General features: G+C 50.2%; 1 protein-coding gene across 1 annotated transcript in view; it reads left to right on the forward strand.

The window, feature by feature from the left end:
* Positions 1-22,706, forward strand: part of PCDH19 (protocadherin 19) — a 57,644-nt gene extending 34,938 nt beyond the window's left edge. The window contains exon 5 of the mRNA XM_086756573.1: positions 17,848-22,706. Coding sequence (XP_086612699.1) covers positions 17,848-18,437 — 590 coding nt within the window. The 3' untranslated portion in view covers positions 18,438-22,706. The remainder of the gene's footprint in view (positions 1-17,847) is intronic.
* The last annotated feature ends 298 nt before the right edge of the window (positions 22,707-23,004 follow it).

The raw sequence follows: 23,004 nt of genomic DNA on the forward strand, positions 1-23,004 counted from the left end.
CTGGAAGTTTCTACAAATTAATAAAAATACCTACTTCCTTGTATTCATATATGCAGCACAAGACATAAAGTGTAACATTCATGCGTGAGTGACAGCACATCCCTTAAGATGGATAAGCGCTGTAAGCTTTCTTTACAGGGCAATGCCAATTATTACAGCTCTTCTGATTTCTGTATTATGGCACGGATCTCTCGGCAAAGCAGCCTCCGTGAGCTCGGCGGTGCTCCTGCAGTGGCCAGCCTGGAGGGAGCAGTCAGCTTTGACTTTGAAACCCCGGAGAAGGATTTTTATGACGAGTGGGTAAGCTGGGCTTTGGGCAAAAGGAGTTTGATTGTCTTATGATTCCTACACTTTGAAGTGATTACGTATTGAGCATCTAAGCCAGTTTGTGGATGGCTGCGTGGTGGTAACTGATGCTTTGTATGCACTCTCTCCATCCCCCCTCAGCGCCTGTTCCTGCTAAGGTTGCCCAGCCAGCCTCGCAGGAGGACGTCGTATCATTTATTAGACCAGTGAATGTAAGTGGAAAAAAAAAGCTGTCAAGCACTCAGACTAAGTCGTCTCTCTTCGGGATGACCCTTATCATTGCCAGGTACGCGGTGCTCAGCTCCATCTTCAGCGGGTGATCTGGACAGGCGGAGTTGGGCAGCGGGTCTGGCTGCTCCACCGATGGGCTCAGCTTCCTTCGCCGCCCAGCAGCGCAGGGCAGCGGTCACGCAGGGAGGTTTAATCTGCGCACGGACGCGGTGGCTGGCATGGACAGGTCCCTCGTGTTGCTCCTTCCTTCGGTTCATAGCTCTGAGGCGTTGAGCCCAGCTTGGAGACGTCCTTGCTGGAAACTGATGGTGGGGCAGGGGTGACACTGAAGTCATAACCGTAGCAATAAATGAACGCCAGTCCCTTTCTACAGCAGAACTAAATAACAAACAGATGTGTAGCCTCCTCTGTTTGCATAAGAGGCATTAGCTTATATCCCACATTCCTGGCACTCTTTCTTCAGTTTCGAGGTTCCTTCCACCAAAGATAATTCTTGCAATGTCTCTGTCACTGAAGTTACTCAGTCCAGGGTCACAGGAGTTACAACCTTTAGGTCCTCATGTCCTTTCCGCCTAAGCACAGAAAGCGCTCACCAGATGTGAACGTTTTGGCAACTTCGAGAGGAAAATTAAAACTTGGATCCATGCCCCGTTGTGTAGGTTTGTAATGGATGAATGATCAACCCAGAAAGTTGGAGAGTTTCTAGTGGTTTATTGCACTTTTTAATGAGATTTTGTCAAATTTAGTTATTGCTTACTCATATTTTTTTGCTGGGTGACTGGAGAGCAATTTATAGGAGATATGAAGAAGTGATATTTCTGATTAGATAGTTTCAGCTTTTATTTGTGCTTGGTTTTGTTAACTGCTGCTAAACTCCAGCCCAAGCAGAAGGTTTGCAGAGAAGATCTTTGTCAGGGTTCAGCTGAAGGACGGGGTGGTGCTAGCCCTGGCTCTCCCAAAGCATCCTTTTCCAAAACCACTACACAATACTTGGATTTTCAAATATTTCTAAGATAAATAAACAGTTCAGTCAAGCTTGCAGCTTCCTTTTCCCTTATAAACAAGCTAAAAAAAGGCTCACGTGGACTTCTTTTTTTTCCTTTGCCAGTAACCTCTAAGGAAACCATTAACACTTTCTGTCTCCCAGCAGTTAAGGCTAGCAAAATGGTCAAGGTAATGGCCATCATATTTAGCAGTGGGGAAGGTATATGAATAAAACCGAACCTTCTGCTAACGCAGCAAGCCAGCACTTCCCAATCTCCTCCTGTAATCAATCTACATCGTTAATGACTCTGAAAACAGACTGAACTGCTGGGGCTGGCACCGGGAAACTTGCATTACAAACTAACCGTCTCTTATTAACCTTTCCATGTTTCCTTCACAACACTAATTAGAGCCAAATAAAACTACTGTTTGTGAAACTCTTAAGTTAAAATACAATTTTCAGAGGAAATGTGGTAAACTCCAAAGCTCCTGTTTGCTTGGCCTTTCTTTTTAATTATGATGGAGGATGGCTGTTACTTGTTTAACAGAGGCTTACATGATTAATGCTGCAATGTTACTGTAATTAAAACAGCAAAAAAAGATGTGATTGGAGCCCATATAATTTACAGACATCTCGGCATTCCGGTGGCAGAGCAGCTCTAAGTGTTGCAAAGAGGAATCGTAAAAATTTATTCTAATTAAAATTGCCAGATTGCCTAAACAACAGGTGACTTATGTAACGTGAGCGGCTTGGTCTTGGGGTGAGAAATCATCTGAAATCAAATCTGAATTATACAAAGCTGTCTATTATTCTACTAAATGGGAAAGTGTGTGCTTACCATGGCAACCTGCATCAATTTTGCAGCCGCTGGAAAATACAGGGCCCTTTATTAAAGGAATAATCACCGCAAACAGCGCGCTGACCCTGAGCTCTGCGGGCGTGAGGTGCTCAGCACGGTGAGTTTCAGAGCGGCCTTCTGGGCATGGGCAGCGGCCGTCAGGTTAAATCCTGCCCTGCTGCGTCCAAACACGCACCCGGCAGCTCGGGGATGGTGTGGGTACGGCGCTGGACCGGCATCGCTGGAGAGCAGCGGTACAAGTTGGGTGCCTGTTTTTCTCCCCCCCCCAAAAAAAAGTGGTGCAATTAACTTTGTAAGTGCAATCGAGATAAATCGTTTGGAGCTTTCTTAATGAAGCTTGCGCGCTGCAGAGAGGTGTAGGGCAGGGGACTGCATCTTCCCTGGGTGCAAGGGAAGGAGCCCACCCGTCTCCGAAATACGGTGTGTATGGGTGAGTGTCTAAACTGCTTCGGTTCCAGCAAAAAACTGCTGGAGGGAAACACACCACTGGGTTTGTGTGCAGGTTGTTTTACTAAATGATCTAGGTAATGATATATTAGTCAAAACTTTGTAATAATTGGCACCAAACAGCAAAGAGAACTTGCAGCTTTTACCCGTCTTAAGGGAAGTGCTGCCACTCAAAACTCGCGAGCGCTGTGTTTTATTTCTCGTACAGCATGTATGAACGTAACAGAGTAGATATTTTTAAATGGGTCACAGAATTGTGAAGAAGTTTGGCAGCCCGTCCTCGGGCTAGACACGCAGGTACGCAGCGGAGCGGGCTGGGCTGGGAAGCGGAGCGCCGGGCTGTGCCAGGCTCCGGCTGGGTTTGTGTTGCCCTTGCTCAGTGATTTCCCTTTCCGTCCCTCATTTAACCCCTGTGTCTGTTTGGAAAACAAATTCTTTATAGTGAGTGTATTACAGATATATGCTAGCCACAATGTGTATAATCACAGTAAGCATAGCGTGGCCCTATTTTTGCTGAGTATCTGTAATAGTAATGATCAGCTTCCCCACTCTCAGCATTAGCTCTCTTAGTGTTTTTATTTTTCAGCAGAAACCCTTTTTTTGTTCCATTTTCCTCACTGTATTTTCACCCTTTTTCGAGCGTGGAGAACGGCTGGCTTTGTAAGCAGCTTCATTAGCGACTCGCGCGTTGTGTTTCATAACTGATACCCAGAGCGGGCTGCGGGTGACAGGACGTGGCAGCGGGTAAGCGGCGGTCACCGCTGTGTCGCTTCACCTTTGGGCAGTGACAGTCGCACGCGGGGCAGGGAAGTGGAGTCAGGTCGAGACGGGCTGGGCTGGAGGGCTGTAGTAGATTGGAGGACATCTGGAGATGTGGAGTGATTAGCTGTAGTGAAAGTGAAGCTTTATCCTGAAGAAATCCTGGGTGAACGTCAGTCCCTGTAGGAAAAGGAGAAAATTGAACGACAAAAAAAAAAAAGAAAAAAGAAAAAAAAGAAAAAATCCCTCTCTGAATTGAAGCAATAGGAAATGAAAATTGCTGAGATATACTGTCATGTGGGTAGTGGTGCTACCAACCTTGTGCTGCAGTAATTACCTCTATGCATGCAATTTGTGCTCGGCTACGACTGATTTCCCACATCATCCGGTGCCCAGGCTATATTCAATCACTCCCAGCTGGAGAAAACTATCTTGGATCATTTGGTGAGATTTCACCACAGATGCTACCTTGCCTCTTACGGAAGCACTCCAGAGCTGTGCGCCCCACGGCCTCCCTGGCACACGGGTGGAGGTGTGGGGACGGTCACCGGAGGTTCCCTGTGGAAATGGGGGGGAGCTGTGGGGTGCTGAGCATCTGGGGGCTAGGGACAAGGAGCTTCTGGCCCTTTCTAGCAGGAAGACTTTGCTCCGCTGGGTGCATGCTGGAGAGAGGAGGTTTTGTGGTTGCTCTTGCACTGCTCTATGAGAAAAATGAAAGAGCCAAGAGCATTGGTTGGAAATTTTTTTGCGAGAATCCCAAGGAAGGTGGGTGTCCGCATCGCCTGCAAACCGAAATAGGTTGGGCACTTCATTTCCTCTGGCTGCTTTGGAAGTGTCGGCTTCATTAAAGAGACGAGGCAGGAGCAGACGGTGTGGCCTCGTCTGCTCGCGCGCGTTCTTCAGTTGGTTGGTTAAACAGGCGAACCGCTCCTGATCCGGGCGAGGAGCCTCCGGATTTGCCCTGCGAGAGGAACGGCTTTCTCCGTTCAGCTAATTCTGCTTCTGGATTTGATACAGCTCAGTGAGAAGTTATAAAGGGGCCGCTCCCGTTCGGGAAGAGGAATTTGGCTAGAAACCTGAAGTCAAAACTGCGCGTAGTAGTAATTCAGGAAAGGTCAGAGAGCCAGAGGTGTTTTTGGGAGCAGTAGGTGCGTTGGTGGAGGGTGTCAGTACCTTTGGGGAGGGTCTGGCACACTCAGGTGGGTCCCTGGGTGGGCACTGTGTATATATTAGGCTTCCATTTGGTTTTCACTCTCTGCATTTACTGGCTGAGTTAGCTGTGCCGCTGACACTGCTGCTCACCGGCACGTTTCAACGGGAACCGTGTCTTCTCGACGCTCCGCTCTGCCCGGCCTCGCTCCGTCTCCTAGAGCAGGCTCCTGAGGAGCCATCCCCGGGAGCGCGGGGCTCGCCGGTTGACTTCCAGGTCCTGCATCTGTTCTGACAGGCAGTGCTTTTGCAGCTGCTCTCTGATTAGTTTTGGTCCCTCAGATGCATTGATTTACAGACCTTTCCTCCGCAATACAGCTTTTCTCGATGACAGTCCACGAGGCACATGATAACTCAGCAGCCTAAATTATTCAGGCAAATTGAGTGTGTTTGGCTTGTTCCAAAGTTTTGTTTCCTTTCAGTGCTGTCAGGAGAACAGGTAGCCGTGATGCTTGCGTCCAACTCATTCCAGTGCCAGGGAGACACAAGCAGCTCCAGTATAACCCGTGTTTTACCTTGCTCATCACTTATTTCCACCTTCAGCCGTGCTTCTTCTGGGCACTTTTGGGCCTCGTGAAAATGTTTAACTTGCATCTGGGGTTACTCCCCTCTGGTACGCTGCTGGGCTCTGGGAAGTCACTTCATCTTGTGGTGGAAACGCCCTTGCAAAATCCAAAGAAAATTCTGTTTCTGTTCCACCCTTTAGCTGCGTGCCCTTTTGTGGAAGAATATACACTCATGCAAATATTTCTACCCATTAGTCGTCACTGTAGGATCCAGGACCCTCAGATTAATGAAGACAAGTAATTAAAATGAACGATTCCACCTGCAATTCCCTCATTGCCTGACCTCTGCTTCATCAGTCTTCCTCCATTGTTTTGGGGTAGATATGTTCAATTAATTCACCATAAAATCACACAAACCCTGCTCTGGGCAGACGTGCCTTGCAGGAACCACCAAGCTACGGCAGACAGGTGGAGAGGAGATGCTTTGTCAGTGCAAAACTGTCCCCTTGCTTTCTGGAGACTGTGTTGCATCAGGAGCTTCTGGGTACAGCTGGAGGCATTGGCTTTCACTCTCCAAACACGTGTCTGGAGATTTAGGACCTGACTTAAAGCCTGTTGAATCCAGCAAGACTCTTTCAGCTGAGACCATTTGGCTTGAAATAGGACCCAAGAGAGGTGGCATCCTCAGGGGACATGCTCTGAACTTTGCTTGAGACATCGGTCATCTAAATCTGTGTTCAGAAGTGAACTCAGGGAGAAGATACCTGCTACTGAGCATCTCTCTAATTCAGCGAACAAGGCAGAGCCGCTGGTGGAGGATGGAGGTTTGCCTTGGAAAATTCTAGCTGTAAATGAGACGCGTGATTTTCGGAATTAGAATAATTACCCCCTGGAACAGGTTCCCAAGGGATGTGATATATTCCGTATCATTTAGAGTCTTTAAATCACATTTGCATGTTTTTCCTAAAAGCGTGCCTAGTCACTCAAAGTGAAGGGCTGTGTTTGAGAAGCACAGCGTGACAAAGCGGAGCATCCCATGGTTTGTGAGGAAGCAGAGCAGGGAGTTGCCGCGGTCCGATGCGGATTAAGCTCTGCAGATCCGTGGAGGAGTGGGTTTTGGCACATCCTCGAGGAGAAGAGCTCACGACCGTCCCCTCGGCCGGTGCTGGCTGCTGTGCAGGAATGTGCAGAATTGAGCAAGTAACCACGCTGGGGATGATTCAAGAGTGAACTCCCCCAGCCAAAATCTGCCTTCCCTTTCTGAACACACACATCCCTTCCTCGCTGAATCAGACGTCCCCACGGGCTGAGCAATCTTGGCTGTATCAGTGTTTCCAGGACCTTCCCTCCCACCGCTCCCTAAATGATGAGAGTGTTTTTGAAGACCTCATTTCCTGGAGTTTCCCTTTTATCTCTCCAAACAGCAAGTAAATGAGCAGCCCTTTAGTTCTTAGTTACTGTTTCTGCACCCGGTGAGCTATCAGAGGCTGTTGACGACGACTTTTCTCTTTTGCATGCTCCTGCCTGCAGGATTTGGGGAGATAATTCATTTGGTCCTGGTGCTTTGTCAACTTTCAGCAGATGTAATTGCCTAATGATCAGTGCTGATGCTGTTGTTAAGCCTGTTAAAACTTTGTCCTGCTGAACAGCCAGACTATGGCTGTCTCGTCATGTTGTGCCTGCTGTGTCGGCTGGGGCCGCCTTTGATGCTCCTTCCCTCGCCCCAGTTTGGTTGCTCCTTTCCACCCCACCTTCGCTGGTGCCGGCACCCGCCGAGGGGGATGGATGCAGCAGGCTGCTACCTGCGCTACGGAACCATGCCCAGGGGTACAAATAATTGAAGAATAGCCCCACGGAGAGCCAAGTGCTTTCCAGGATGGATCTCCTCTCGCCTCCCGCGATGCCCGTGCTGGCCCCGAGGAGCATGGTGCTGGCGGTGAAGGTGGTCCATGGCCCTGAGTCCCAGCAGGGTGGGCGAGAGGAGCTCTCTGGAGGAGGCCGTCACTGGAAGGGTTAGCAACTTTCATACCATTTTTGCTCTTCCATCTCTTAGGTGCCTTTTCCACCTTCGTTATCATTTTTTTAGAGCTCTAATTGGCCACATTTCGTGCTATCACCTTCTTTGCTATGCATCTGAGGTGCCCAACTGGCTGGTGCCATCTCTCGAAGCTCCCGTCGCTCGTCCTCGCCTCTTCCAAGGCTGTTTTTTACTTAATGGCACACACTGAACATTAGTGCATTACCATCCCTTTTCCAAGAACAGTCTCCATCCACTCTTCTCTCGTCCCCCAGTGCCTCATCCAATTTAATTAATTATACTTAGTATATTACACATCCTGTCAAAGTTTTTCCTTTCCGAGGTTTAATGGTTTTTTAATTCTAATGCATGCTGCATGTGTAAGTGTTTTAGAAATGAGGCGAACGTGCAGTGGCAAAGAGGCAGCATTACATCTGCGTGCCGCAGACAGCGAGGGTGGATCCCTGTAGAGAGGCTCCGGCAGAATTACTGCAGGACTGCGTTGCCCGCCTTCCCCTTGCATCCCCTTTCTTGTGCTCAGGGGGGAAATCAAGCAGATTCCCACCACAGAGGCGCACGTTTGGGTTAAACCTACCTGCTTATGGTGCATCTGGTGCTCCTGCCGTGGAAGTGAGCGCCCGGCTGGCGCCTCGGTCCCGGCACCGGCCGCATCTTCGCGGCTGCCACAGCTTTGTGGTGAGCTCCGATGTAATGAACTTGACTCTTCTCTTCGCGCCAGCTCCGTCTGAAAGCACCAAATTACATCAGTCGTTTTGGCGTTGCTTTATCCCTTTGAAGCAAGGCTGCGTTAAGGATGCGGTGGGGACTAGACTAATCAGGTAACGCCGGCTGGGGCTGGTACCTATCGCTTTTTATTTCCCAGTGACAGTTAAAAGGTTTGGTCAGAAAAGTGGTTCAGGAGGAATGACTTTGTGGGTACACTTACTAGCTTTGGGTATTTCCAGATAAAACCTGCTCAGACTAAGAGGGTTGTGGGTTGGTGTTTTTTTCTTGCCTGTCAGTGTTGCAAAGTGCTTAGGTTTTGAAAATCCAGCTGGGCTCTGTCTGTCTGTCACACCGTCACCGGCAGTAACGATGCCATGGTGCAATTTAGCTGACAGCCCTGTGAACCGGGGCCAGGAGCCAACACAATCCAGCCTGACCTCGGGGCAGCGCTGCAGAGACACGCCTCGGAGAAATCGGAAATCACGGGAGGCTGCGCAGGCAGAGGTTGGGCCAGAACTCCACCGCACTCGAGCAGCGCCGGAGCAGCTCGCCCCGGGGAGCAGGAGCCTCCTGCCCTCTGCCTCTGAGCCAGAGGATGGGAGTGCATGGCAGGACCCCAGGGCAGCCTGCAGACCCCCCACCTCGGACTCGGCATCGGTGCCTGGGCGCCCACGGGTTGGCGTCAGCTGTGGAGCCGACTGCTTTCCTTGCAGTACTGAGGTTGTGAAAATACAGTTATTTTCCATCCCCATTGCTCCGCCGTCTCCCCGCGGCTCTTCTGTTTACAGCCCCAGACAAACTCAAGGGCTCGTTTTCTATCTCTCCTCCAAGGCTGTGGGGCTGATGGGATGGGATGGGATGGGATGGGATGGGATGGGATGGGATGGGATGGGATGGGGACCCCACCTGTATTGCTGGAAATTGAGCTTGTCCATGACTCACAGGTAAAGTGCTTTCCCTAAGCTTATAATGAATTTTTAGATTTGACTCTTGACCTTGTAGTAATTTTATATACATATTTATACACTATGATCACACTCTTAATTAATGAAGGCGAACTTAATTGCCAGAACGAAGATTCTGCTGAATTAAATGGGCCGGATTCCCAGGCTTTGGCAATGCCTTGATCTCTTCTGGTGGCCACAGGACCAATCTGGTGTTCCTCTGGCATTGCCGTTATCCCTCGTCGGTGTGAAGCTGGAGCCTCATTTGAGCCAGTGGTGTAGATCCGTGGCTGGAGCAGAGAGGAACAGGGGTGTCCTTGTGTCGCGGTGAGTCATGGTGCCCCGTCAGGCCGTGGGCACTGTTGGGGTGCTGGACAATGTAGAGCAGCTTTTGCAGACCTGTCCCCATGGCCATCCCAGTTCTCTGTGAGATTTTCTGATGCACCCCGCCACCCTAGGCCAGCATCTCATCATGGGACATCCCTGTGCTTCACAGGAGAGGATCAACCCCCATGGAAAAGCCCCATGTTCATCTGAAAAAGAGTTAAAGTTGAATACCAAGGAAGCGATAATGCCGGGCTCCAGGGTGGAGGAACGAGAGGTCAATGTCACGATGGAAGATGGCCAGCAACCAAGACTTTTGGTTGAAGAAAGAAAAAGGGAAAAATTCCCTAGCTATCTCTCGACGGTGGGGAACGCCCCATCGTGCTGGGAAGCCTTCCAGCTCCCCCCGCTCCTCAGAGCGGTGCACTTTTCAAAAGTACAAAGAGCTTCTCATAATGTTTTGCCTTGTGGGTGCGTCTATGATTAATTCCGTGCAAGCATTACTGGTGCAATAACAATACTGGAGGTCCTAAAACTGAAAAAGGAAACACATTTGGCTCGTACTTCATACACAATCACTTACACTTAAGCTATTGATAGTTGATTGGGATCTGTAGACTGCTGGGCTGGTGCCACTGGGTTTCTGAGCGCGTTCAATGGCTGGAACAGACAGCGAGGCTGTAGGTTTTGGCAAGCTGTAGGTCTCATTAGTCAGGCTGACTGTATCTGACACGAGAGATTCCCATCCACCAAGATGAAGCTCACTTCCCTAGGCTTTGGCTGACGTCCCAACAATATTTACATGAAGGACAACAGAGGATCAGTGTTAGATTAAGGCTGTGAGTTTCCAGTAGGCAGACAGTTAAATATTCCATTGAAATACTCTTTTGATTATTTAGATAATAATGAAGTTTATGCATGTCCTTGAGAAATCCGGGGAAAGGCAGTTGTTTTATGCTAAGCATGCAAAGATGTGTTTAATCTTGATAATAGGAGTAAATTATGTATCAGCGTTTATAACCTCGGCTGCTTTATTTCTCACTTGTTGTGTGGAAGCACCAGAAACCGCGCGGGGATGGGCGAGCTGCGTTGGACGGGTGCGCAGGAGGAGGGGGCAGGCAGAGGTCTCGCCGGCATCCCCGCTCCTGCCAGCACCCTGGCCCTCCATATCCCTGTGGAGCGAGGATGAGGAGCGGTTGTTCTGCTTCGTCCTGGCCGGAGGAGGCTGCGGTAACGCCTTCGCCATGAGCCCCCCAAGGCGTGTGCCTCGGGACGGCTGCAGCAAGGGCAGGGATGCTGCTCCGGCAGGCACTGGTCCAGGAGCTGGCCTGGTACAAGCAGCTGGGAATTGCATCTTATCTCCCCGTGTTGTAATTTCTGTTTTGCTGGATTTTTATCAGAATTGTTGAGCAGCTATTTTCTGAGCAGTGCCTAGTTCTGAATGGGAAGGGTAATAATTCGATTTATTGCTGCCGTTGGAACGCGGCTGCTTGGCTGGTCCTGCCTTACCCCGACAGAATATGTGAGTTTCTCTGTTTCGGGTTTGACAATAGCAGCAAAAAGTAACCTTTGGATTAATTTGCTTTAGTGACTAAAGTCCCATTAAATGGAAGGCAGCTGGTGTCAAAGGCATAAATGGAGACAAAGTTTTGCTCCCAATTGTGGGAAATGTGTTTAAACAGACTAGAAATGTTTCCATCTCTGCAGGGTATAATATACTCAAATGGTTACATTAACATGAAAAAAATATAAGAAAGAGTGTATTTAGGACAATCCCTCTGTATCCAGTGTTAATGAAATTGAATTCCAGTAATGAAGTCAAAGGGTTGTATTCTGCGCTCGTGCAGGCAGCACAGTAACTGCCATGAGCATTAATGGGAGCTGTGCCTGTGAGTTACGGAGCCGGAATGGTTCGAGATGGAGAAGGTCTATTGGATCCCGGAGTGCTCTCCTCTCCGAGGACCGCATCCTGCATCCCAGTATCAGTCAGGATGTTAATGAGCCCTGTGTAGAGGCGTGAGTAGCAGAGTTTGGATATGAAATCCCCTCCGCTCAGGGGCCACCATGAGCAATACGGACCACTTATGTCCTCGGAAAAGGATTAATTGGAGTTTAAATGGTGTGTTCCACCGGCCCTCTGAAGGGGAATTAATTTTGCCGTGTGAATGAGGTGGGGATTGGCGCGCAGTCCTGGATAAAGGGGGCAGCCAGCATTAAATTGCATCCTGGCCCGTAATACCTTCTGGGTCTGGCATGGTGGGCCCAAAAACCAGCTCCTCTTGCTTCGGGCGATCGCCCTCCTTCCCACAGCCGCCTTCTCGTCCCAAAGGCTTTTTTTCCAGAGAAAACCTTTTACATCAACTCTATCCTTAGTGCTCTGGCCTGTAGTTAGCCAAGCGCTCCAGGTGTATCAGTGCATCAGTCGTCATGCTGGGAGCGAGCCCCATCGCATCTCTCCCTCGACCATTACAGAAGCGCTGCCCACGAGCTGCATTCAGCCACGGGTCCTTATCAGCCATTGCCTGAGAAATTAATCTAATTCACATCCCTCGTTTTGTTAAAATAATTCCTCGCAGGCATTTGCTTTGTCCAAGCACTGTTGACCTCCTGTGTCGGGACAGACAATCCAGGATTAAAAATACGGCGGTTTTTAGCTTGCATAAATCCCAAACAATGGCGAAAGAGAGGAAAAGAAAGGCTCCTCATTGCGGTAAAGAGCATTTGTCACTGTCCCTGGTTATTAGTATCCTCCAAGCATTGTGCAAGGGAGGCCACGCCAGGATTACATTTCTGCCTAGACTGGAGGTTTCTTATTAGGAAAGGCGAAGAAGGCTCTGTAAAAGCCCATAGGTCAAAAATATAATACGCTATTCACCACCTCTTGTTTCCTGATATTATGCTATTACAGGAGATAAGGGAGAGGTGCAGAGTCTTAATTTATAAGCAGATGATGAACCATGGCTGGGGACTGTTTGTATTTTTGCTGGAGCTTATTATTTTATCTGGAGTGTAATGTGGTGGATCGCTGCTCCCCAGCCGGGAACGGCCGCTCTGCGTGGAGCTGGGCTCTGCCGGCGTGCCCAGGGTGCTGGGTGCTGCACGGGGGCTCGGGGACATGCCTTGTGGCACACACTCCTGAGAAATTTAAGGTGTCAGAGTTGAAAAGAAGCCCCAAAGTAGCTGGAAGAGGAGCGTTGAATAATGCAGCTGCGCGTTGTCCATGAAAGATGGCTAACCATGAGTAAACATCAACAGCAGTGTTTGATCCCTTCATGTTTACTATTTATTCATATTTATTATTCATAAATTCCATCACAAATGTTAGGCCTGCACCCCAGTGAGGCATTTGCATTTTATTTTAAGTTTGATTTTTTTTTTTTTCCTTCTCCCTTAGTTTTGTGAACTGAGATTTAATGATTTGCTTTTCCACATTGTTCCTGCGCTGGCTCTCCCTGGCTTTCCTCTTCTTGTTTCAGGAAGAGATTTCTAACATGGAAAAGTGATATTTGAATAGATTCCCCTAAGGCAATCAATTTACTTTTAATTTGTCTGGAACTAAGCTTTTCTTTGTTGCAATGAGAAAGGATTGAAACTGCTGTAAAATTTATTAGCTTCCAGGAAGATTTTGAAATGAATTTTTTAATGATCGTGCTGTTTGCTGTACCCAGGAGCAGTGTCATCATGATTACAGTATAATCATACGGTTGCTGAAGAAACACCAAAACGTGGTGATAAAGCCCGGGTTCCCTCACGAGGGTACCGGTGGTACCAGCTCAGGTACGGGCAACGCCTGCCCTGCGCCGGCACGATGCTCACCCATGCGCACGCGGCTCCCTGCACGTCCCAGCCGGGCTGTGATTCTCCCAGCCACCCTTTTTTTTTTTCTTATTTTTCATTTTCAAGCGACTCCTCCGCTCCTTTTCGTTGCTCCCCATGTAATAGCACAAATGAGCTCTACTTACTCACCTCGGCAAAGCTGCTCTGACATGGATTGGATTGAACTGAGCGGCTGTTGGAAAATGGAAACTCCAGGGACTATTGTCATCGTCCAAATTGCACCTTAGATTGTGTAACAGCACATGTCATCTGGCCATTTATCAGGAATATTACATTCCCAGGCACTTGCACCTTGCTACGATTTAACTTTGTCTCTTTGGCCAGCGCTGCGATTCCACTGGAGATAATTCAATTGCTCTGAGAGCTGAACGGGCGCCTTGCACGCCGGCTTCATGTTGCTCTGCCGCAGGTACGCAGGCTTTGAATGGGAGACTGAAAGCACTGGTACACCCTGGACCTTCTTTAATCCTTCCTTTTAACGAGAGAAGGCCTTGTGCAGGGGGGAGCTGTAGGCTCTGTTGGTCCAGCGCCCACCCCATGTCCTCTGCCAGCTCCTCCCGGCTTCCTCTCGGCTCCCCGCTCTTGGGCATCCATCCCATCTCCCTGCTCTTCTGGCCAAGAGCTTTCATGGTGGGTCTGGGAAGTGCTGAGGATGCTTGGACCCCGTGGATGGGTGCTGTGCTGGGTTCAACCCTTGGAATTAGGGCAGTCCCAGTGTTTCATGTCACCTCCCTGCTGCTTGTGTCACTGTACCGTTGTCCATGGCCGCCGTTCCCCGCCAGTGATGATGGCTGTGCCTCTGCCCACGTGGGCGTCGTCGTCTCTCCCACCAGGTCCTTCTGCAGGCGCCGGTTCCCGGCAGCCCAACGCCTGGCTCAGACGCGCGGGGCTGGCTGGGGCGCCTTACTCCTTGTCTTTGTGCTGGTCCCCCGAGGTTTGAGTAGAGCGGGTTTGAAATTTGGAGCTCAACATGGGTTTTGTCGTACTTGTTGAGGAGTGTATTTATTCCTGAGGTGCCTGTTGGTTTTATTTCATTTTGTATTTGCTGTGTGAGAGCTTACGTAGCGATGACACATTTTTTCTGCCAAGCCCGACTTCAGGATAATTGCTCACCTTCTCATGAAGCTTCTGCCAGGGTGCTTTGTACCTGGGGAACATTTTAAAACAGACCCTGCCCTGAAACGAGATTCTGGATTTGTGCTGGGTGAAGGCAGACGGGCTCAAAAATGGACTCTCCCCGCAGCGTGCACATGGTGTGCTCAGCCCATCCCCGTTCAGGGTGGCCTGCGCAGCCCCGGGCCGTGGTGCTGGCCTTCCCCAAGCTCGGAGCATTGGGCTGCCCGATGTGTTTGCTCCGCGGCTCGCTGCGGCGTTGCTCACCCGGCGCTGCCCCTGCGTTCTTTCCTCCTCCCTTTGCCCCTCGCTAAGCCCCGGTGGGCAGCAGTTTCGCGCCAGCTCGCTCAGCCCCCTGCCATCGGCGCGCCGGGCGTGGAGGTGGGAAGCTGCCGGTTTTGGCTGCCTGCCACGCGTCGTGTCGTGCGCGGTGCGGTGCGGTGGTTATTACCTGGGCTTTGCTCCTTGCATTAAGAACATTTTTTAGTGCAGACAGTAACAGTCGTATTGACTAGGGCAGGTCTAGGGCTGTAAAATAATTTCCTGTTGCCCTATTTCCGATTGTTACAGTGGTAAAAAACAAGGCAGAGCAGAACCATAAACAGCCTGTGAACGCGAATGGCCGCCCTGGGTGCCGTTAGGGCTGGGTGAGTCAGACCTCGCTGCAAAGGGCAGCGCCGGGAGCGATGGCCGGCGGCTCCCTGCCTGCCTCGGCTTTGGGGCAGCCCCTGCTCCCCGGCGCGCGGGAGGAGGATGCGAGGGGCCAGCCCTGGGCTCAGCCCGCTGGAGGAGCCCGGACCCCTCCGAGCTTGCTTTTGGATCTGGGATAGCGGAGGAGTGCTACGGTGTTTGTGTGTGTCAACAGGGCATAAAAATAGTATTTTATATGAAGTACAGGGCTAAGGAGGCGATGGGTGGGTCGCTGAAGATCTTCATGGAGAAGTGGCTGCTGCTCAGGGCTCTGAGCTGGTCCCTGGTCCTGCTGCCGGGTCAGGGCTGGTCTGGGGAGCCCAGTGTTGTCCCCAAGAGCAGGATGGTTTCTGGCTGCAGGACGTGGTCTCTGCAGACCGAAGCTGAGACGTGTGGTGGGGACAGGAGCAGGGAGGCAGAAGGTGCCACGGAGCTACTCATTGTCTTCGGGTCTGTGGACGGATGGTGACTCCTGTCCCTCTGCCCATCGGCCCAGCATCCTTCATACTTGTTACATTCCCTTCATAAAATAGAAGATTGGAACAGTATAATTTAATGTAATGCTTTTCATCTTTTCTCCTGCCTGCATTTCAGCTGCCATTGGCGCGACTTGCAGACGAGCATCTTGGTGCCCGAAGTGGTTCACCTCCCCAGCAGCCAGGCACCGCGCCAGCGGTCTTTAATAAAACCGCTCTTAAAGCACGCATCCCTTCCTAGGGTTTGAGGAATATCCACTTGCACTGCAGTAGTCGGTGAAGTCCTTGATTTGTTTTTAACTGTAAGATGCACCAGCTTGGAATAAATGGGTCAGGGCAAGACAAACCCACCCGTGCTCTGTCCGGAGCGTGGTTTGCCTCGGCTGTGGTGGTCTCGTGGATTTGGGGCAGAGCTGTGATGCTGGGTGGGGAAGGTGAGGAGCAGCCAGCCCAGCACATGCCTGGATCCGGTGTTTCATGTTTGTGGAAAGACTGAAGTGATGTATGCTCCAGCACCGTGCCCAAGGTCACACAGCACAATAAATCAGTGTCTCGTCAGGGATGAGAACCCAGGATATTTCTGTAGCCCCTCCAGCCATCACCAAGTCCTCTGCTATCACAGCCAGACTACACAACTTTGTCTGCCTGTAGCACCCTTTTGAAGTTAAGCTGTGGATAAATAGGCAGACAGCAACACTTTCTGGGCAATTTTTTTTTTTTTTTTTTTATTTTATTTTGCTCAAATACTTGAAAGTAACAATCAAAGTATAAGAGCATGGGCTTTTAGATCTTGGCGCAGGTTGTTCTGCATGTAAGGCTCCGAGCATCCTTCTCTCAAACTGCTGGAAAGGTGGCTGCTGAAACCCAGACCTCCTACACAGCCACCCGGTGCTGGGCTCCGCACCGCCGGGCAGCTGCTCTGATGTACAGAAAAAGCTTGTTTTACCCATAGATTTTTCAATTAATTGGCTGCTTCTCCTTTAAAAAAAAAATCCTTTTTTTTTTCCCTTTCTTTTTGAGGTCTGCCTTTTACTCGTTTATTCTCTGTAAGTGTTAAGCTGCTCATATTTTGGTGCATTGTGTTATGTGCTGAGAATTTTTATCAGCCGCCCTAGCGCGCGAATGTGATGGAAATACCAATGTGCCTGAGGAGCGGAGGTTATGCACACAGATGTACAAAGCTTCAAAATGAATGCTTTGCAGACGGCCGGGAAGGAAACCCAGGCTAAGCCTGCACCTTCGCAGGCTTCGATCCAGCAAACCGGCACCGACCCAGCGCAGTCTTGGATGGGTAACGGCGTTAGAGCCTGGAACGCTGCTTTGCGTGTAGATGGGTTACGGTAGGAAGGAGCTGTGTCTTTGCGTAGGGAAAAGCCGTGCTTTATGAGGGCTGGCTGCAATTACAAGTTCTTATCAAACGAAGGAAAAGTCGTGAGCCGAGACTGAAAAGCAGGCGGTGTTCAGCGGGAGCCACGGTCGGGTGCTCAGCAAAGGCCGGGGAAGCTGAGACTCTTGGATTTGATTTCCAGCTTCGCACTTGGCTGAGCCCAGCCACTTCCCCGGGCCCCAGTTTGTCCATCTGCGATGGGTGGGGGGGTGAGGCCCTGCGGTCCCTTGGGATCAGCTGGCAGCGTGGGGATGCGTGCGAGCACCGGGCACGAGGGTTTGCACCGGCCTGGGAGCCCTGGGCGGGGAGGGTCCTCGGAAAGCGTTAAACCGCCGCTCCATATTTCAGCCCTGTAAAGTGGTGGTGTCGGGACAGCCCCAGGTCCAGAGAAGGGATCTTTATTGTTCTCCTATGAATAAAGCCCCGGCGCCAGGAATGAAACATTTAATCTTCAGTGGAGTGGGCAGTCTTGGAGATTTATAAAGCCTCTGTTGTGTGGGAGGTCAGTGGGGATTAAGCAAGAAGTTAAAACACATATACACACTGAAAAAAAAAAAAGGAAAACCACCTTCTGCTCCCTTCCCCCCTCTGCAAAAAGTCAAGCTTAAATGTCACGTCAAGCCGAGCTTAGAACATGGTGGCTTTTAGCGTGGGTTACTAAACTGAGAAAGCGCTGACTGCGAGCGGCTCGCCACGTGGGACGGACCCGCTGTGACGGATTCGCAGCCGTAACTCCTTTCCCCAGGTTGCAGGGCTGGCGGCGGCAGATGACACACAACCCGCTGGAAATTGAACTCCAGCCTGTAGAGCAGCAGAGCAATGGCAGTAAAAAAAAACCAAAAAAAAAATCCCTTTTTCAAGCCTTGCTTTAAAAGTGATTGCTTTTTGGAGTGGGATAACCGCTGATGGGTGGGAGCGATGGGCAGCGTCTGGCTCGGCAGGGCCTCCCGCGCCTCGGGCAGGCTGGGGGCACGGTGGGCACCCCCGTCAGGGATCCCCCCTTCACCATCCCTTATGTTTTCTCCACGCAGATCAAAGCGAAGGATTTCATTGCAGGGAGGAGTGCCGCATCCTGGGCCACTCGGACAGGTGCTGGATGCCCCGCGGTGCCGTCCCCAGCCGCGCCAAGTCCCCCGAGCACGGGAGGAATGTCATCGCCCTCTCCATCGAGGCGACGGCGGTGGACGCCGAGCCTTACGCAGACTGCAGCACAAAAAGGACCTTCGCCACCTTCGGCAAGGAGGGCGGTGAGCCCCTCGCCGACGAGCGGCTCACCAACCCCAAAGGCAAAAGAACGGTGGACCCGGCCGCCGGCAGCCCCAAGGTGAGCGGTGCCGTCCGTGAGGCGGGCAACGGCTGCGAGGCCGTCAGCCCCGTCACCTCGCCCCTCCACTTGAAGAGCCCTTTGTCCGGCAAGCCGGTGACACCTTACGGCGCCGGGCACTGCGTTGGCAACCGGGAACGGGAGCCCTTTGGGAACAGTGGCCCATCCCGGCCGACGGAGGCTGAGCCCCGGGGGGCGGACAGCGAGAGCGGCGTGCAGGAGGGCAACCCGCTTCTGCAGGAACGCCGGGAAAAGGACTCGCCCGGCGCCCGGAGACTAAAAGACATCGTCCTCTGAGCGGCAGCCATCGAGAGGAGGAGGAGGAGGATGAGGATGAGGATGAGGGACCGCACGACTCCCAGCGCAGATTGTTTTTATCTCTTACCAATGGTTCACAGATTGCTGTATTTAAAAGCTTTCCCTAAATGTATTGTTTATAAATGAAGCTATCGTTAATGTGACAATCCCACTTGTCTCAACAGGCGGCAGGGGTGTGCAGCCGGAGCAAAGTAGCTGGTGTTTTGCTTTTGCCGGGAGGCGGCGGGTGGCGGGGGGCAGGGGCGAGAGCTCCCCAGTTCTCAGGAGCGCTCAGTGTCCCCTCTTTGGAATTTCTATATTTTTATATCTCAAAACGAAGATAAATTTCCATTCCTGGAAAGAATTGAATGGCAAATTCCTTATTCGGACATCTTTAGTAGTCACCCCGGCGGTTTTGTAGTCTAGACAAAATAGCGGCCATCTCTTGTGTGCGACTGTTCAAAATGACAGTCTGGTGAGTTTTGATATTCGCCCCACACGAGGCTGTTTGTATTTTAAGATGTTGCTATTTTGCTATGGACACCCCTGCATTTATGAATCCTTTTGCTGTCACATGCTTATCTGTACTCTTATTGTATTTGATATTGCAAATTACTGTATGTCTAGTGATGGCAAAAGGCTTTCAAGCTTAAAAAAAAAGAAAAAAAAGAATCACAATCATCTTACTTAAACCTTGAGGAACCTGCAGTTTTCAGACCCGGTGGAACAAGCGCTTCTTCCAGCCCCCACCATCACCTGCAGCCTCCCTCGGCTCTTGCGGGGCAGCGACAGGGCATTAGGGGAGGACGTTTTGGGGAAAATTCTGCCTGGATTGCAATTGTCGGATGCACTGTGCTGAATTGTTTTCCCTTATCCATTCCTTTTTGCATAATTTCAAGGCAATGCATGGAAAGTTTTTCCAGAAGTTGGTTGGTTTGGTTTTTTTTTCCAGTTCCCAAATTTAGATATCCCCCCCCCCCCCCCCCAGTCATTTCCAAGTCAAATTATTTAAGAGATCTAAATTACCTTCTCAATTAGACACACATTTCCACATCAGCATTTCCCAGTCGTGATTATGCCAAGTATGTGTGTGTTTGTATGTCACCATGGCACGGATTTTAGACTGTTCTGATTTCTTTCTATCCCTGCATCATAAATAAGTACGGAATGAGCAATAGCGATGTTCATTTAGGGGCAGACAGGTGATATGTAACAACGCTACTAATTCAATTAATGTGCCTTCTTAATGGAGAAAAAATTAAAGCAATTCATTATTTTTTCTCATAATTAAGGACTTTTTTGTGTGGGTACAAATATACTCATATAAAATTGATTTAAAAATTGAGCTACTTTAATAGCCATTTTGTAGAAGGGAGAGAGGGAAGGGGTTTCACAGCTCTCTGCTCTCTTGTGGTGATAATTCCTCAGTGAGGTGTGAGTAAGGTAGGAGGATTTCAGTTAGTGTATTATTATTATTATTATTAACCCTTCACTGGACAGATTTTCCTACCCTAAGTAATGTTTCCTAGAATTTAAAATTGATGATGGAAGGGAAAATATATATATAGCTCTTGCCAATGTTTGCTGTACCAGCAAGGTGAAATTAGTGGTTTCTAGAGAAATAGTCTTTCTAGGTCTACATATCATGATAAAATATTTGTTACTTTGGTTTATTTAAATTAAAAACATCAACAAGAAAACAAGCTCCAGTCATTATTATCCTCAAAATAAAATTAAGCTCCAGCCATTCGTTTCTTCAGGGCAAACTGATCCTGCCTGAAGTTGTAGCCGGTCCAAGACAGGTCCGCAGTCAGTTTGTTCCCCTGCCACTTGCTAGGGCCAGGAATTGAGAAAGAACCGGCAAAAAACGGTCATCTAACGAAATTTGTGATGCTTCCCTCGCTGGTGTTGATGACTACCTCATTCAGCTCCCATCCCACACGTTAACGTGATGTCCTGCATCCCTCCGGAAAGCCAACCGGGGATTTTTACCCTCTGTTCTGGAGTCTGAGCTCATTTTTCAGGGATATGTTATTTCTGTTCTTGCAGTGTTTCCTGCCTGTGTACTGTTACTGCTGTCATTTATTTCTGTATTTTTTTTCCCCAAATGTGTGTATTATTATAACACAAGCAAAGAAGAAAGGGGCTGGCTTGGGGCTGTTGGAGTACCTGGGTTTTCTGTAACTGTTAGGCTGGATTTATTCTGATGTTACCTGTTTTTATCAGCTCTGGGGGGTTTTTGGGGGAAAACTTCTCGGATGTGTTTGCTGAGTGACAGAGCCTGCGATGCCCCAGATCCTTTTGGCTTCGTAGGGCAACGGCCCCATGTCGCCCCATTGTCTGCCCCCCACCTCTGGCAGGATGGAACCCGGCTCTCGCTCCATCGCCCATCGCAGCAATGGGGAGCGTGGGTCCCCCCCGGCCCTGGGCATCCCAACATCATCCCCAGCCGCCCGGAAAGCGCCGGCCGTTAATTTCTGCTGAGCGTTGCCCTCTGCCTGCGGAACTGCCACCACCAGCCTGGTGTTTTGGATGAAAAATAGATGCTAACTGAAAAGGAAGAAAGAAAAAAAAAAGGGGAAAAAAAAAAAAAAAGAAGCATTTCTCTAATTTACCCAGAGGAAACGTTCCTTGCCACTCTGAATAAAAGCGCAGCCGAGAAGGAATGTGAAATAATTCTGCATTAAAAGGGGGCATTAAAGAGGTCAGTAAACCCTTATGCCTCCAAGAAAATCATTTAAACACCAGTTTTCTGGGCTGACCCTGCTGCAGCCGGGGATGCTGAGCGAGGGGCCCTTCCCTGGCGCATCCTCGCTGCACGGGGCCAAGGGGAGAGCCGGAGAGCGGCCCCGGCTCCGCCGCCTCGTCCCTCTCCTGAATATTTTGCTACTCCTGTCACTGTCCCTCTGTGTCACTTCAGATGAGTTCAGGGCTCCTGGGCAAATCGCAGTCTCTCTTGGTTTTTTCCTAGTTGCATCAAAACTGGCCATGCAAAAACATTCAAGGCTGCAGGGCAGGTGGGTTTTTTTTGGGGGGGAGTTCCAGATGTAATTATCGCGCTCTTTTATAACTTAAACTTGTCCTCAGATTTGGTTTAGGAAAAGTCGCTGGGATCTGTTGGTTTCCTCCAGGCAAGCTTGCTCTGCTCCCGTTTATCCCCTCTTCATCCAGGGAGCAGCAACCACCTACGATTCTCCCCCGAGCATCACGAGGACCCGATCGGGAGCAGCCCCAGGGCTGGGGATGCCCGGCCCAGGGACCCTTCCCCAGGGAGCCCCCGGCCTTTCCCACCCTCGAGGCTGCAGGGCTGCACCGGAGGGACGACTGATGGCTGGAAAAATACCCCCTGAGCACCGTCCCGCTGAGGTTGTTGCCGTTCCCTGTTTGTCGTGAAGCTGGAGGTGGCCTGTGGATCACACGTTGTGCAGAAGTGAATTCCTTTTTTTATTTTTTCGAATAGGAAACAAGTGGCTTTTGTAAAGAACACACTGTCTGATGAATATGTTGAAATTCTTGGGGGAAAAAAAATATCTAATTATGAATGGAAACACATTTGTCTGTCGTTGGGGAACATTGATGATCTTGTTGCTACTGCTGCTTTCGCAGCTGTGGGTGATCTCTGGTCCAACCTGTGAGCTGCGGTTCCCCTCGGGGAGAAGCCCGGCCGATCCCGCTGCGACCACTGCTGAGACGGATCCTTGATCGGCATCAGCTGATGTTCAGCTGATCTAAGCTGGGATATGGTCTTCAAACGCAACGCAAACTGGTTTTCAGCAGCAGGGCGGCAGGTGCCCGCCGTGGGTCTCGCACCGTAACACCGGCTCCTTCCCGACGCGGGAAGAGGCGGCGGCGGCACCGTCGCCAGTCGCCTGCCGGCCGCGGGCAGGGCTGCCGCGGGACTGAACGCGGTACGTCTCGTCATGGTGTCTCCGTTGCCGAGTTATATGAAGAATAAATTGTTGTATATGCTGATATGTATGTTATGTACATTTTCACAGTGATTGAATAATTGTAAACAACAAAATGGAAAAAGGAAAAAAAAAAGAATCACCATTCTGTCTATTTTATGAAGATGATAAAGCAGCTTTATTAAATTATTACGATTCTGTTTCAAAATGGTGTACCTGCCACATTGGGTTTTTTTCATCTGATGAGAACTTTGTTTTCCACCTAAATGTGATTTTTTTTCTTTTCTCTGCTTTGAGCATCTAATGCATTTTAGTATTAAAGCAATTATTGAATAAAATGGAAAGTAAGTGTTTGGTTAAATACGCCTAAGTGGGTTTGCTTTGATGGGCTCCAGGTGCTGGTCCTGCAGAAGCCAGCGCATGGCTGCCCGCCTGGTCCCCCTGGGTGCCACCCCAGCCCTTTGCCCGTCCACTTCTCCCACAGCTGATCTGTTTCGGCACCCGGGAGGCTTCAAACCTCAGGCAGAGCTTTCCAGGCCCTGAGGAGGGGTTGTCACTGTCCCCACAGGTGACCCACTTGGGCGGGCAGGCCCTGTGCCTGCTCAGAGCTCTGGCCATGGCAGAGCCCCTCTCCTCGCCCCAACAAAACTGGGCATGGT

This window comes from Chlamydotis macqueenii, chromosome 11 (genome assembly GCF_036417535.1).
Source record: "Chlamydotis macqueenii isolate bChlMac1 chromosome 11, bChlMac1.mat, whole genome shotgun sequence".
Taxonomy (NCBI): domain Eukaryota; kingdom Metazoa; phylum Chordata; class Aves; order Otidiformes; family Otididae; genus Chlamydotis; species Chlamydotis macqueenii.